Source organism: Zootoca vivipara, chromosome 12 (assembly GCF_963506605.1).
Source record: "Zootoca vivipara chromosome 12, rZooViv1.1, whole genome shotgun sequence".
NCBI classification, from domain to species: Eukaryota; Metazoa; Chordata; class Lepidosauria; order Squamata; family Lacertidae; genus Zootoca; species Zootoca vivipara.
The window spans coordinates 51150319-51167060 of record NC_083287.1 but is presented as its reverse complement, the minus strand read 5'-3'; the positions used below and the strand labels follow the sequence as shown (position 1 = coordinate 51167060).

The following is a 16742-nucleotide window of genomic DNA, read 5'->3' as shown; positions in this document are numbered from 1 at the left end:
GGGAAGTATTACGGTAGTACCACTTTGTTCTGCCCCGTTCAGACCACACCTGGAATACTGTGTTAATTTCTGGGCACCACAATTTAAGAAGGATGTTGACAAGCTGGAAGGTGTGCAGAGGAGGGCGACCAAGATGATCAAAGGTCTGGAAACTAAGCCATATGAGGAACGGTTGAAGGAGCTGGGTATGTTGAGCCTGGAAAAGAGGCGAGTGAGAGGAGATATGAGAGCCATCTTCAAATATATTCAAATGTCCCACGGAAGATGGAGCAAACTTATTTTCTTCTGCTCTGGAGGATAGGACTCGAATCAGTGGCTTCAGGTTGCAAGAAAGGAGATTCCGACTAACCATTTGGAAAAGCTTTCTGAGAGTAAGAGCTGCTCGGCAGTGGAACGGTCTCCCACGGGAGGTTGTGGACTCTCCTTCCTTGGAGGTTTTTAAGCAGATGTTGGACGGCCATTTGTCATGGATGCTTTAGCTGAGTTTTTCTGCATTGCAGGGGTTTGGACTGGATGATCCTCAGGGTGCATATGGCTCTGTGTAGAAAACCTCTGATCTACTGTAACCCTTTGCGTTTCAGTTCTCAGTGTCCCACTGCTTGCAACCAGAATGTATATCACGTGTAGACCTCTGTGGACCTGTGGACCTTCCATGTATCTTGACAAATTGAACTCCAGTCTACAAAGGCTTATACATACCACAGAAAACTTCCAGAAGGGCAGCTGTGTTAGTCTGCTGCAGCAAAAGCAATGGAGACTATTGTGGTACCTTAACAGCTAACAAAGTTAGTGTGATTTTGTTGAGATTCCTGCATTGCAAGGGGTTGGACTAGATGACCCCGGGGTCCCCTCCAACTCTACAATTCTATGATTAGATTCTTCATGGCACAAGCTTAAATAGGCTACAGTCAGCTTCATCAGACGCATTATGCTTATGCCGTTATATATTTGTTAGTGTTTGCTTAAGGTGCCACAGAATCCTTAGTTGGTGTTTTTGCAATAAATATTTAAGGGACCACGAGACTCTTGGTCATTCTTCCTGAAAGAAATTCTCACGGGCTATAATGACCATACACAAAAAGGAGGAGGAGTTTGGATTTGATATCCCACTTTATCGCTACCCTAAGGAGTCTCAAAGCAACTAACAATCTCCTTTCCCTTCCTCCCCCACAACAAACACTCTGTGAGGTGGGTGGGGCTGAGAGACTTCAAAGAAGTGTGACTAGCCCAAGGTCACCCAGCAGCTGCATGTGGAGGAGCGGAGACGCGAACCCGGTTCCCCATATTACGAGTCTACCGCTCTTAACCACTACACCACGCTGGCTCTCACAAGCTGCTGATCTGACAGTCAGTGCATCATCTAAGAATGCCAACTGGCAGACTTGAAACACCAAACACCTACAGCCTTTGCTGGTATAAAGGGGTATCTTTATGCTCCTTACTAAATGAATAAAATTAAGCATTTCTGCTCTGATTTTCCCAAGTGTGGATGAACAGATATGATCAGATGTGTGATGCTCTTCCAGAATGAAACATTTCACCAGGCTGCAGTCAGTGTGTTTCTTATTCCCTCCCCTCTTAAAAAAATAAATCAGAAATCTGCCCTCCTATTACCACAAAATTTAAAAATATTTTATTTCATGCATTTGGGGAGGGAGAGAAGATAACAGCATTTACAGCATTTAACAAAGTACATTCAACAATGTGCCCCAGTAACTCTTTTTTTTTCTTCCTATCAACAAATCCTTCTAGAACTAATAATTTACAATATTTAAAATCATCCATACCATTGTAGAGTATGAACCTATCTCGAGGATAAAGCGCTTTAACAGTGGTATTTATACTATGATAATGGTTTGCAAAGTGGGCAGTTTTACAACCAGGATTCAGCACGCAGCCCATGCCTCGTTCACGCTACAGTTTGGCAGTGTGTGTGATGCCCCCATTGCTTTGTGGGACAATGTGACCCTTCTTATGTGCAAACGGATCTGGATGCGATGGGATCTTTTGAACTGGGATCCACCTATGAGTGCAAGAACAGGGCAAAGGGGATATTGGCATTCTGCAAGCTAATTTCTCTTCCTCCTCTTAGCTCAGATGCAAACAAATGGAAATGGATGGATACATACTTCATTCCCCCACAACTTGAGTCCAAAAATTAACCTCATAACACTCGTCCAGTTTTCAACTCTGAAGTTCGAGAACACTCGTTTCTAGAAATGAGTGCATATACCTATATTGCTTATTCAGTTTATATTAAACTCATTCATTCACATTTCAAGCTTCAGAACTGAATGCATTGTTTTCCCTTTTAATTAAACCTCATTCCTAACAGGCTTTAATATTCTCCCGCTCCCCCCCAAAATAATAGGCAAGATTCGGTGCTGATCATACTGCAGACCCACTGAAGTCAATGGAACTAAGCAATCACAAGTTAAGTTGGATTTCATCCAGTACAATTCTTTATAGGTGTCTTAGAGGAAGCAATCTTGCTCTGGTTATGCGGCAGCCGGGGTGGGGAATATCAGGCCAAATGCGGCCCCTGGGCTTCTCGGCTCTGGCCCTCGGAACCCTCCCTGTTATGCCCCTTGCTTGTCTGGATAGCCGAGAGGAAGGGTGTGTTTGTTGTGTAGAGAAACTAACCTAATAAATAAGGTACAAAATAAAATTTATGCTCCCCTCACTTTTGCCTGTGGCCCCAGTCACCGCTGCCATGTGGCCCTTGGAAGGTTTCCCAGCAGGGAATGTGGCCCTCTGGCTCACAAAAAAGGTCCCCCAGCCCCAGAATGCAAAGGAGACATTTCTGTACCCAAAGCTATTGGTTTCCCTATGCGTGCAGCAATAGACTAAATGGCTCTTTGGTCCCTTCTAAGTGTTAGATCCATGATTATGTCTGTATTATGAATTTAAACAACTTTCAAGATGGGTTTTCCCCCCGCCCTGGCTGCTGTAGCCAAGGAACTGTAGTTGTGTGGACAATTAAGGATCTGTAATTTTTAGGTTTCCCAGATAATGCAAAACCGCCACTTCCCCAACTCCTTGTCAGGAAGGTGCAACTGTTAATCCAGTTTCACACCAGCTTCAGAGATCTGCTTGAGGGCTGGATCTGTAAAGTTAGATATACAGTTTCACTCCTAACCTTTTTTTCCCTCCTGTGCAAGGACAGACAACAAACAGCAACATCACTATCTACATGATGATGTCGTCTTTGGGATGAGATTGCAGTGCTTTCAAAAGCGGTGTCCCCACGACACACCTGGAACTTACCTCCTGATAGGCTATGTGCCTTTTGAACAAGTCATACAATTTGCTTCCCACCTCCCCCTGCCTCACACTTCTGCCTTGTTCTCTTTTGAACCTGAATCACTGCGAGAGATTTTGACGAGGAGAAAAGCAAAGGTACCCGAGGAGGAAGGACTTCACAACTCTATACATATAAACATGGAAGGGGATAGGGTGACATCAGTATATCGGTGGCAAAGGCTGCGTATGCTGTGGCAGGAGCCGCCGAAATAAGCAGGGGTGATCAATGCGCCAACTGGGGTAAAGTCCTGTGTCATGATATCCAGGTCAGCCCAGTTGGGAGGTACATAAGGAAAAGAAGTACTTGCAGCAAAAGTGGAACAAGATAAAGACTGCCTGGTGAGCAAATGGCTCTGTCAGAATCAGAGATGGCGAACCTGTGGCCCTCTGGATACTGTTGGACTCCGAATCCCATCATCTCTGACCAGGTTCACGTGGGCTGATGGGGGGTGGGGAGTCCAAGCGCAAGTGGAGAGTCATGGGTTCCCATTCTTTGATTCAGAGCATCAGATATTCTGGCTCAACACTCCTTCAACTCGTTTTAACCCTTGGATCTGCTCACACTTTTCAGAGGGCGAAATGAAGGCAAGAAGCAAGAGGCAAGAAACTTGGTAAAATGAGCCGCGTTTGGGTTCACTGCCCTTTTTCGTCCTCGGATAAGCAATCTCGTACACAGGAACAGGGTTGTTTTTGCTTGGTGGTTGGAGTTTGCAGTGCGACAGAGAGCGCTCAGTATCCAATGAATGACTCAAAATAAGGGTTGGTATGACTGACAGACCCTCGCGTTTGATGCTGGCGTAGACAGGGGTCGGTTCCTCGCGGTATCAACCCCCGAGACACCAACTTCTGATTTTCCTGGGTGTGCAAATAAGGCCTTAGACACCATCTCGTGAAACTTGTGAGCAGATCTTTTGAAAAGTAGGTCATGTTGCAGCCCTGCCCAGGCAAAGCCTCTCCGCCTTTTGACATTTTCATCCTTCAGTATTAACATCCCCCCCCCCCAGCGCTCCCTGTGGAGCAAGAATGAAATCCAGATGGCAGGGGGTTAGAACCAGCAATCTGCAATCAAATTCTTCAGGGCAAGCGTTAATATATGGGGGGGAAAAATGGCGACTGGGGAATCACGTCCCTTAAAAAATGAAAACAGAAACTCCAATGAGAACTGGCATACAAGCAGAGTCCGAGGGAGCCTTCTCAAATCAAGAAAAGACCATTTGATCGTCACGGTCTTGTCTATTCTACCAGCTTACTACAATTCCACTGCCTAGTTGAAACCGGTTTTTGGAGTAGTACAGGTAAAAAAATTAATGAGTGGGACGCAATCACGCCCTCAGCCAGAGCTGGCTGAATTCCACTTATATTGAAACACGCTGTGTAATCCAAAACAACTGAGATCGGGCACAAGATTCGGCATCCAGACAATCTCTGCTTGTTTTAGGTCTTTATGGCTGTAGAGGTGATCCAGAAAACATGTGCCTTTGCCTAGTGAAATTTTAGGCGCTCAAAGGCACGGCCAGAATGTGGGGATGGAGAGGAGCCGGGCTCCAGCGTCACGCACAGAACTCCTCGTATTTCTACTGTGGGCAGCAGAAGACATCATGTAAACGAAGCAAAACATATGCAAAGAACACACATTTGCTTAAAATGCACAACTGACTTAGGCCACACAATATAGAATACACTTTGGAACACAATCTGATTTTTGGGGGTGTGTGGTTGAGGGGTGGGGTGGGGAGATACTAAAAAAAAACCCATTGCCGTGGGATCTGCTGTTATTTGCCATGTTTCCAAAGGATTGCTAAACTGGCATTGAGCAACGTCGATCAACTCAGGAAGGAGATAACCAGATACAATTTTCTGTGACTTGCGACTACAATTGAATATAATAACGTCCACTTGTAGGCTGCTGAACAAGGTCCTTATCAAGGTCCCTACCATTTTAATGTTCCTCAGCATGTATATCCTCCTAAGCTCATGTAGCATTTGTAGCATTGCCACGGCACTGAGGATATGTAAGGTTCGGGGGCAATGCTTTTGGCGAATGCTTTTGGCTGTCACCCAAATTAATCTTAGTTCAATTCTTCATAGGGGTTTAGTTGATTAACCAATTAAACCAATTAAATGTTCGTCTAAATAATCATTCCGAAGAAACGAGATAGGTAGTACTTTCTTTGGTTTTAGGTTATGTATAAATGTGCCACAACACATTTATACATTTTAGGTTTTAGGTTATGTATAAATGTGCCACAACAGGCATCAACTTAGAAGAGGGAATGTTTCTTTTAAGACAGCACCTGACAGCTGTAGTTTGCAGAAGCGCTTCCATAAAAAGAAAATTATATACATTTTAAAAAAAACCTGCTGGCAATTAATGGGGGGTGGGCACTTTTTAATCAATAAAAATAAACAACTGATTAATCCAATTGATCTGACAAAAGCTGCAACCCTGCACACAGTGGCCTGGAAGGGATTCCCATTGAATTTAGAAGGACTTATTTCTAACGGCTAGGATTGCATTGTGTACATTGCAGCTCTAGTAGTAAATCATTTTAAAACGTTACTTCCGCCTCAGGAAAATGTTTTTTGAGAGCCTCCATTGCAAATAAGCAGGACGGGGGTCTTTAACGTGTAAACTGGCCCCTTACAATTGCACTAAGCAGAGCCAAGCGTCAGCTTGTGGGTTCATTTAGCAACCTCCTGCTTAGGGTTCCGGGCAAGGGAATATATTGCAGAGACAGCCTGCTGTTGTCTCAATCTCTGGGGATTTTAAACAATTATTTCTCTGCTAGGTGGGTTGGATAGAACTGGGTCCAAGGAAAAGATAGCTTTGTGGGAATTTTATAAGGTTCTACAATTCCCATGGTTTCCTGTTTGACACGATCACGTTTGCAGTCATATCCCTGACTTGATAACTTTAGGATGGATTGCAGCTATGTTTGCCCTCTGGATTATAATTGCCACTCAATATACAAAGGAATCCTCTTTGCTTTCTGCTCCCAACAGCAAAAGGCAGTTCAATGTGCACCAGAACTCTTTGCTTCTAGGACTTAGTAATGGCTTCTCCTTTTTCAAACAGAAGTAGATATGTGCCTTTGCTCTTTTGTGCTGGCGATTTATTTCCACTGGCTTCACACCGCGCCTGCTTTTTTTAACGGTTGCCAACCGGGTGACAAGCTAGTTCTACAGAGCACCCAGCCCATTCTGCGGCTTTCAGCTCTTTTGCCTGGGTGCTCTGGTCTGCTGACAAGAGGCTGCCAAAACTTCCTTAATTTTTTGTTCTTTCGTGGCTGATCAAGTCCGTGAGACCCTAACAGACACGTCACGCAAGCAGATAATTCACTGGCGTTCGTAAGGCAAGATGTCCTCCTTGCCAGCATCACCTCAATTCCTCCAAATCCCTCCATCTCAGGGACCCATCAGCCCCCCCCCAAAAGCCAAGATGGCCGCAAGTACGCTTTGGAGACTTGGCAAGATGGAAGCCACCTGGCCAACAAGGCGTGATTGTCAACACAGCGCAGCACATATGGCAGTAACCCAAACAGGAAATTGAGGTTGGATCTGGAAGTTTGCGGTTTTGGTCCTGTTGCTCAGTCCTCCGCGATGGTGTGAATCTTTGGTCCTTTCCCCGCCCCTCCCGATAACGGGAAGGTCTGCTAGAGGCTAAAGCTCACGAAGGGGTGCCTCAGGAGGTCTTCCGCGGTGGGCCTCCGCTTCTCTTCCACAAAGATCAACTTGAGGAAGCTGCGGCAGTAGTCCGAGACGCCGTCTGGAAGCTGGGGCTTTGTGGGCTGCGTGGCGATCTTGAAAATGGCGGCCATGGCTTCAAATTCTGCCCAGGGTGGTTTCTCGGTCAGCATTTCCACCACTGTACAGCCCACACTCCTGAAAGGCAACGCCAAGGGGAAGGAAGGAATTAGGAAAGAAGAAAGGCTCTCTTACCCTCGCAATTCATTGATTATTACATTTCGATCCAACCTTGCGTCCAATGGAGCCCAGGGCGGTAAACACAAACATGTTAACATAATATAATTAAATTAATATATATATATTTTAAAGCACAATCAATCACACATATTATGGTTTTTATAGCATTTATATTAATAAACAAAATGCCTTAGAGGTCCTATCCGATTTTTCCTCACAACAACTCTGTGAGTAAAACCTGACTGATAGAAAGTGGTTCGGCCTATTTTATCCATTGCCCAAAAGTGAGAAGATCTGAAAATCTTCTACCACATGCAAGCTGAAGACTGTCACCAATACGTGCGAGTCCCGTTTACTTTCCGTTCGTTTGTAACTTTTCTTAAAAATCCAGCGCTTATTATTGTAATAATCTTATTTAATCTTTGTGAGATCTGGCTGAAAAGCGGTACACCAATACTCTAAATAAAAAGGCATTCACAGTTATATACATTAGGAGATTCCAGCAAAAAACCCGCTCCTGCTACCCTTTTCCACCTCAGCAACCGAAACACATTTCTGGGATTAACTGAGATCTTACCACACGTCAGCTTTCCTTCCGTATCCTTCCCCGCTGATCACCTCGGGGCTCATCCAGTATGGCGTCCCCGTGACAGACTTCATCCCTGTTCCAGACATACAGATGGTCTGAATGCGTTTGCTGGCACCAAAGTCTCCGAGTTTCACGTTCCCGGCAGAATCTCTCAATATGTTGGCACCTAAAGAAAGTAAGAAAACAGCCCACCTCTGAAATGGAAGCTTTGTGGCAGAGCCTGTTGGAGGATACGGTGGCACCATTCACAGAGTGAAAGCTGCCACAGAGATACCAACGTATTCAAAAGCAGGGGGTCCATGGCTTGGCTTCTGAAAAACTGGGGGTCTGCAGGACTTAGCTAATGGGGATCCTCTGGGCCAGATGGCTCAAGGGTCTGACCATAGCTGTGAACCCTCCCCTTTTTTGAGGGAAACTCCCTTATTCCAAGCCACAGCTGTCAACTTTCCATTTTTTTTTGCTGAAAATTCCCTTATTCCAGCACCGTTTCCTGCTGTTATCCTGGATTGTTAGATACGCCGTAGAGTAGACTGTCCCCGGGACAGGTGAGGCTGCTGATCCCTTATTTTCAAATCCGAAAGTGGACAGCTATGGGTCTGACGCAATATGAGTCAGCTTCCTGTGTAGCCCAGCAGTCCATTAGCAGTCTTGCACTGTACAAAATGTTGAATATCTCGTTTAAATATTAGGGTTCATTATTGTTCCACAGGATGTGCAGGGTGCATATCCTGACCTAGTTTTTGCAGTTGTGTAGCAGGAGCTGATAAGTCGTTATAATTAGCCGAATAAAGGTGATTACAGGGTTTCATTTTCTTTAACATATTGCATGTGTCAGCAACTGTGAATGGTATATAACAGGCATCCCCAAACTGCGGCCCTCCAGATGTTTTGGCCTACAACTCCCATGATCCCTAGCTAACAGGACCAGTGCTCGGGGAAGATGGGAATTGTAGTCCAAAACATCTGGAGGGCCGAAGTTTGGGGGAGCCTGGTATATAATGTGCTGTATGTACAGTACCTTACTCTGCCCCCTGTGGGTGGATGAGTGATGGTTACAGACACTGTGTAGAAGGGATGACTGTAAGATGTATGTTTGGGCAGCTGTTGTTAAACCTTGCAAAGATCTCTTTGTGTCTTTTCAGTGATTCCATCTGTGTGGTCTGTGGCATGCTGCACAATGGAATACCTTTCCCTAAATTTGTCAGCCCTGGGATATAGTCTGAAGGCACATGAGTCCCCCAATGTGCCAAAGCTAAGCGGGTCTGGATCTGGTCAATGCCAGGACGGGTGACTGAAAGGAACCACATGTCCCCGGCCTTGGGTTCCATGGTGGAAGGAAAGCGGAATATGCGAGAAAATAAACACCCAACACTTAACGGGGAACAATACAGACTGAGTGGGCAGCACACTCAGTGACCACACCACACGAAGGGCCCTTATTTCCCACAGGCATTGTGGTTGTTGTTAATTAAATTTCCTAGTTGCTTTATCTTGCCCAAGGTGACCCAAAGTGACTTCCAACCAACTGAAGAAACAAAACGAAAAACTCGCAGGTACAACTAAAACTGGGGGAGGAAGGACAACAGCAAACCTTATGCACGGGGTTCTGAACAAATATTTAACTTTCCTTGTACGGGAATCAGTGTTTTTGCAACATTACATGGCTGAGTCTCCCCCCCCCCCTTCAACAATCAGAATGTTTGCTGGCATTTCTTAACATCAGCTTAACTCAGCCAATGGTTGGAGGTGGTTCAGGGCTCATGGACAGTGGTTTTTCCAGCTGAGAGCATGCTTGCCGGTTGCAATAGGCCCTTGGGGTTTATGCAAAATGTGCCTGCGCTGAATGGATTGTACGTCTTTGTCACTTATGGTCAACGAGCTCACTGGGAGCCAGTGTGGTGTAGTGGTTAAGAGTGGTAGACTCGTAATCTGGGGAACCGGGTTCGCGTCTCCGCTCCTCCACATGCAGCTGCTGGGTGACCTTGGGCTCGTCACACTTCTTTGAAGTCTCTCAGCCCCACTCACCTCACAGAGTGTTTGTTGTGGGGGAGGAAGGAAAAGGAGATTGTTAGCCGCTTTGAGACTCCTTCGGGTAGTGATAAAGCGGGATATCAAATCCAAACTCTTCTACCTAAGCGAGCGGAACATTTCCCCTGGGATCTCCACCTACCTTTGATATCTCTGTGTACAATCATGTTGCTGTGCAGGTAGAAAACCCCTTGCAGGATCTGCCGTGTGTATTTCCGGGTCACGTTCTCAGTCAGGGCTCCATAGGCTTTCAGCTGGTCTTTGATAGAACCCTAAAGAGCGCGAGGGGACAAACAAGCCTCCGTTGGCTACTTTGGATAATGGAACCGTGTCGTTTCATTAATGGCGCGAGCCATTTTGGAGAGGCCAGTCAAAAAGCAAGCTACGTATCAAGTAAGTTGCAACATTTCGAATCCTAGAATTGGAGGGACCCTGAGGATCATATGCAAGTTTGTCCCATACAGGGATTGAACCCCCAACCTTGGAGTCATTCGCTCACGCTCTAGCCAACTGAGCTATCTGCCAGGCATTTAAGCAATGGAGAAGTGAACTATTAGCTGACAGTACTGGAAGATCCTTCTTGCACCTGCTGAAAAGGGGGATATTTTGCTGCAGTTTCCTCTGCTAAAGAGAGTTTAAATGCCAAGAGCAAGGGAACATACAGTATTCAATTAAAAATGGCTTTTTTAAAAAAAAAATGTGGAAATCGTCTTAAAGTTACCTTAAACCACAGGACAATACTGCGTATTCCAAATACTAGCTGCATTTCCCCCCCCCTTCTTAAATGAAGCATACTGGCATTTAACACACATAGGTGTGCAAACTGCGTTTTCTCCCCCCCCCCCCGAAAGCATATTGAAAACATTTCAAAATAGATGCAAAATTGCTTTGGGAAACCATTGAGGAAGATAAGGGGCCATGACATCACGAACACTGGCCAATCAGTGGCTACTGAACCACCTCAGCCTGTATAAAATGTTATATCTTTTCACAGTTTACATCAGCTGTCAGGCTCCGATCTCTATGTAACATTTGTCCAAACAGGAGTACGCTCAAAATTATTTCAGGAAAGCAGGGTCCCAGTCCACGTGGGCCGTAAGAAAAGGTTTGCTGGTCAAAGGAAGACGAGGAGCACAGAGAATGCCAGATTTCGGGCCATGCAGAAAATTCCCTTCCCTTTTTGAGCTGAGGAAGCACAAAATAACAACAACTTCTGTTCTTGTAATAATGTGACGTTTCAGTGAGCCTGTTGGGAAGACCCATAATGAAAGCAACTGTGCCAAAAGGAATTACTGTGGAAATAAGCAATATTTAGAGGGGAGAAGCACTAGATTTTTGTCCTCGCTCAGGGAGCCATATGATCGAAATCTGCTCCTGGGACACTGTAGAAGGGATGGAAAGGGAAAATAAGGAAGGTAGATGTTATGTACTGAGCTTGGATCCTAGAACAATAGGCAGGTAGGATCCTAGAAGGCAGCAACCTGTTTGGTCTGCAGGAGCCACCCAATCAGGCTCCAGGAGGAAGTGAATCAGAAACCTGATTGGTCTGCAGGAGCTGCCCAATCCGGCTCCATGAGGAAGTGAATCAGCAACCTGATTGGTCTGCAGGAGCCGCCCACTCCAGCTCCAGGAGGAAGTGAATCAGCAACCTGATTGGCCTGCAGCAGCAGCCCAATCAGGCTCCAGGAAGAAGTGAATCAGCAACCTGATTGGCCTCCAAGAGCAGCCCAATCAGGCTCCAGGAAGGGAGTTGAATCAGCCAATCACGCAGGACCCATTGTGTAAATAATGTATATATAGCCAGAGGTTTGGGGGGGAAACACACTCATTCACTTTGTACAAGCTGCAATAAAGAGCATGAAATCACTATGCGACTCCGAGTATATTTCAGTGGACTGGAGTTGGGGAGCTCTGAGTTTATTAAGAACTCCACGACTTTGACAAAAATGCCCATGCAGGCTGGCTTACCCCTGGCATGTATTCCACAAAGATGGAAAGCTTTCTCTCCTCGGCGTCCCGTAAGCAACCGTAATACTGGACGATCCGCTCATGACGGAGGGTTTTGAGCAGCTGGATCTCACATTCCAAGGCGTTCACCTCCTGCAGAAAAGACAGAAGCAGCTGCATGTGGAAGAGGAAGAGGAAGGGGCTGTGGGCATAGCTAGTTGTTCCGGGGTGCATGGCACGCACGGATGGTGTCCGTGCAAGTTTGGGACTAATGTACTTCAAACCCCGATGGTCCCTGAAACGTCACTGAGCAGCACGGCAAGGAACGGGCCTGGGCTTCCAAAAACAGAAGACGGTTTGTCCATGCGAGCTGAATTCACGCAATCGCTTCCTTCTCCCAATATGAAGCCCCAACAGATATGGAAGAAAATAGGAAGGGCACCCTGCAGATCAGAAAACCCAAAAGGTCCTTCCTTGCTTCAGCGTCCTGTTTCCACCACTGGGCAGTCAGGTATCTCTGAGAAGCTCACATGCAGAACATGTTTGTGCCCAACACCTGGTGTATTGAGAGGTCCATTGCTTCAAAGGTTTGTTTATTTATTTGTTTGTTTATTATTTATTTATTTAAAAGCAACGTCGGTGCGGCCCTCGCAAGGCCACCGCATCCTATGTCGCCCCTTTTTGTGACATTTTTGGGGGACTTCCGGGACTGGCGTAAATGCGCACGGTCACACACATATCGGACGCACCTAAAACGTTCCCTTCCTGTGCAGTGGTACCTTGGTACTTGAAAGGTTTGTCTCCCGAACAAAGCGGTTCCCGAACGCCGCAAACCCAGAAGTGTTCCGGTTTGCGGACGCTTTTCGGAAGCCGAACGTCTGACACGGCTTCTGCTTGAGTGCAGGAAGCTCCTGCGGCCAATCGGAAGCCGCGCCTTCATTGTTGAATGGTTTCGGGAGTCAAACGGACTTCCGGAACGGATTAAGTTCGAGAACCAAGGTACCACTGTAATGAGTTTTGCACAAACTGCCCTTTATCCGAAGATCCCAGGGTGCTTCACAGCGGAAAAATACAAAATGAGAACACACAATAAAACAATTAACTCCCCCTCTATTAAGTTGCCATGTCTAACAGCCATGAACATGAACACCCCACCCTTTGAACATACATAAGGGTCTGGTGGATTCAGTTTCAGTGTATCTGACGAAGTGTGCATGCACATGAAAACTCATACCAAAATAAAATGTTAGTTGGTCTTTAAGGTGCTACTGAAGGAATTTTTTTATTTTGTTAGCCATGAACACGTCTATCCTCCTTGACTTTTCTCTGCAAAACCAAGCACAAAGAACCAGGGTGCGCAATCTCTCTACACTTCCTCGTTGATATCCCAGGTCAGGCATCCCCAACCTTTGGCCCTCCAGATGTTTTGGAATACAATTCCCATCATCCCTGACCACTGGTCCTGTTAGCTAGGGATCATGGGAGTTGTAGGCCAAAACATCTGGAGGGCAGCAGGTTGGGGGTGCCTGTCCCAGGTCCTTCTCAATTGCTTATGGCCCCTTATTGCCCCCTTCAGACCTTCCCGCCCCACAGAGGAACACACACACACGTTAATTTGGGCGGGGGGGGGAGAGTTCACACTGTGTCTTATCTGGTCCACATACTCACTTTGCTTGTCTCTTGGCTGTCAGGGTCAAAGGGCACCTGCTTTACAGAGAGCTCCCGGCCAGTGTCGACGTCGTAGCAAAGGTAGACCTCCCCGAAGGCACCTCGGCCCAGCAGCTTCCCAAGTCTCCAGTTCACTGGGGCCTGCAGTGCTACAAGGGAGGCACAAACCAATGTCAGGGAGGGGTGGGGCGAAAGGCTACAGACACCCAAGGTCTGTACAGCCATCACCGTGCCAAAGAGTTGCAAAGTTTGCATTCTTATTTTATTTTTGCTTGCACGGAATATGATGGCACCTTCAGAACACCAGTTTTCATTTCGAAAACCCCAAGATACCTGCCTCTTTCCGAGCGCAAGAGGGAAGCAGGCCTCCAGTTTCAATTCAGGAAAGAAAATCCCTGTTCCTGAATTGTCAAAAACATTGGCAGGGTGGCATTGCTGTAGCCTTTCTGATTCCAGGGGGGTCTGCGAAGCCGCAATTACGATTCCAAGCCTGATATTTCATACACTCTGCAACTGGTGACTCTCCAAGCCAAACACAGCTGTGGCCTGCCTGGCGCTTGACAACGCTCCTGTTACTGCAGTCCCTGGCAAAAACAGCCAGGCGTAAAGGCTTACGGAGTCCTTTAATGGTTCGCCATAGATGGGGGGCTTTCAGCTGCCCCAGGAGTTTGTAGGGCCTTTTTTTGTTCCCTGTGACAACTGGTGGATCCCTCTAGCCGAGTATTACCAATGGAAGGTGTAAGGGTGCCGTTGCGGCTACTTTTGAGTAACAACGTCCGAGTCTGCTCTGTCTTCAAGAGTTTTATTGCGCATAGTATTTACAGTGCAAAGATGGTAAAAAAAAAAGACCTCTCAGTCCCTCGCAGAATCCGGGTGTGGACGCCTCCTGTTACGCGTCCAGCATAAGAGCTTGGGAACCCCAAAATGCAGCCCCCCAACCTTACGTTTCGGCGCGCGCCTTAAATCAGGCGACGGAAGCGGTTGCCTGCTCCCCTCTACCTGTTGGTCAGGGCAGTGCAAGGGCTCTCCTACATCTCTGAGCCTTAACTGCTCCATCCCGCTAACTTCCTCATTTCCCCCACCTGACCCGCTGCTGCTGCTGCTGCTCTCACTGGTCGAGGTGCTGGTGTGAAGGATGGGCGGAGGCTCATTCCAGCAAACTCACAACGCAGGGGTTGGAAACCCATGGCCCTCCAATATTGTTGGGACTCCAACTCCCATCAGCCCCAGCCACTAGGGACAAATGATGAGGGATGATGGGAGCTGCAGTTCAACAACATCTGGAAGGCGACAGGTTCCTTTCCTTTGCAGTGAAGCAACCCCTTCAAGGCCAGCTCACTTTGCTTTTTTTGACAAAACAAAACAAAACAAAACCCTCTTTGCTGGCAAAATGCAGGCCTGCTCTATGTTCCATCTCTGTGGGAGCACCAAGTTTCTGCAAAGTTGGCAAAATGCAGAGCCCCCCCTATAGATCATGGTGTTCACCCACCTCAAAGGACATGAAAAATCTTCACAATCTGAACAGCCTTTAAATGTGATCGCCTTGGAGTGTCCATTACATCATGCAATTGCATTGGAACGTTTACTCTACAGTATTTGTCATGAACTGATAGGTTTAAATGATTGGCAGTTTGCTTGACGGGGACTTTAAAATGTTCTAATAGGCCACGTAATCAAATGGGGTTATTTGCTGGGTTGCCATGCTATGCTTTGAAACGGTTTCGTATCTCATCATTACTGTAACAGAACACTGATTGGTTTTCTCATTTTGCTGGAAAATTTGCAGCGTGCAAATTCAAGTAACAAATAACAATGAATAAATAACCAGGCTTCCTGCAAGCTACGCCCTGATTTCTCCGCAGGCCAAGTGTCAGTTATTCAAGTCGGCATTCAGTTTTGCTGATGATGTACAGAGCAAGGCAGGGTTCCGCAAACTTGGGTTTCCAGTTTGTTTGTTTTTTGGACTACAATTCCCATCATCCACTGCTCCTGCTAGCTAGGGATGATGGAAGCTGTAGTCCAGCAACAACTGGAGATCCAACTTTGGGAAACCCTGGAGTAGGGAAGACCCTTCCCGGCCCACATCCCCAACAGCCCCTTTGCTGGGAGGCCCACTTACTGTTCCTCGTCTTGGCTGGAGAGGAGCCGAAACCTTGGAATATCTTGTCACAGTTGTGCCACCACTTGTTTCCCCCGCGTTCCTCGTACCGCAAGGTGACAAGCTTGTTGTCTCCGTTGAAGCTTTTCGTCCTGCTGGACGGCATGATCTGGAAGAGGTTCTCTGGCGGGGCGTAACTTCTGGGGAAGGTTCTCCGGCCTTTTGGGGCAGGAGAAGGGGATTAAGTGAAGCTATGAGTAGGCACAGTGCACTGCGAATGCCTGCCGAGCTCTGCATCGGCCAGGAAGCTTCCTTACACAGAGTCAGACCACCAGTCCATCTAGTCTGAGCATTGTCACTCTACACTGACCGACAGCAGCTCTCTAGGATTTTTGAGAGAGTGACTCCTCCCAGTTCTACCTTGAAATGCTGGGAACCGACACTTGGGCCCACTTGCATGCAGAGGAGGAGGAGGAGGAGGGGGAGGAGGAGGAGGAGAATTTATTACTTATACCCCGCCCATCTGGCCGGGCCTCCCCAGCCACTCTGGGCAGCTCCCAACAGAATATGAAGAATTCACAATAAAACATCAAACACTAAAAACTTCCCTAAACATGGCTGCCTTCAGATGTCTTCTAAAAGTCAGATAGTTGTTTATTTCCTTGACATCTGATGGGAAGGCGTTCCACAGGGCGGGCGCCACTACCGAGAAGGCCCTCTGCCTAGTTCCCTGTAACCTTGCTTCTCACAGGGAGGGAACTGCCAGAAGGCCCTCGGCGCTGGACCTCAGTGTCTGGGCAGAACGATGGGGGTGGAGACGCTCCTTCAGGTATACTGGACCAAGGCCATTCAGGGCTTTAAAGCTCAGCACCAACACTTTGAATTGTGCTCGGAAACCAATGTAGGTCTTTCAGGACCAGTGTAATATGGTCTTATATGGTGTTTGTTTTTTTCTTTAAAAATGTTTAGGGGTACTCTCTCATTTTGAATCAAGAAAACCAGCATTTTATAGTTCAAATTGGGGGAAATAAAGACAGCAAATGGACAGAAGTTCAAATATTCACAAAATGCTTAGGGGTATGCATACCCGTGTGTCCCTCCATAAAAAAACACTGGTTACATGGAATGATGTGCTCTTCCGCTCAGCTACAGGCCTTTCCTAGTGTGGATCAGCCAGGGTCCACC

At 46.9% G+C, this 16742-nt stretch overlaps 1 protein-coding gene across 4 annotated transcripts in view; it reads right to left on the bottom strand.

Moving 5' to 3' along the window:
• Nucleotides 1-43: 43 nt before the first annotated feature.
• LOC118091861 (mitogen-activated protein kinase kinase kinase 3) overlaps nt 44-16742 on the bottom strand; it is a 112811-nt gene continuing 96112 nt past the window's right edge. For 3 of the 4 annotated variants that reach the window (XM_060280931.1, XM_060280929.1, XM_060280930.1), the window contains exons 12-17: nt 15579-15776; nt 13460-13608; nt 11813-11944; nt 9987-10116; nt 7805-7982; nt 51-7185 (exon numbers count right to left, since the gene is read on the bottom strand). In XM_060280931.1, the coding sequence (XP_060136914.1) occupies nt 6957-7185; nt 7805-7982; nt 9987-10116; nt 11813-11944; nt 13460-13608; nt 15579-15776 (1016 nt within the window). In that variant the 3' untranslated portion in view covers nt 51-6956. Of the gene's footprint in view, nt 7186-7804; nt 7983-9986; nt 10117-11812; nt 11945-13459; nt 13609-15578; nt 15777-16742 lie in introns of all 4 variants that reach the window. The other variant, XM_060280928.1, reaches the window with a different exon arrangement.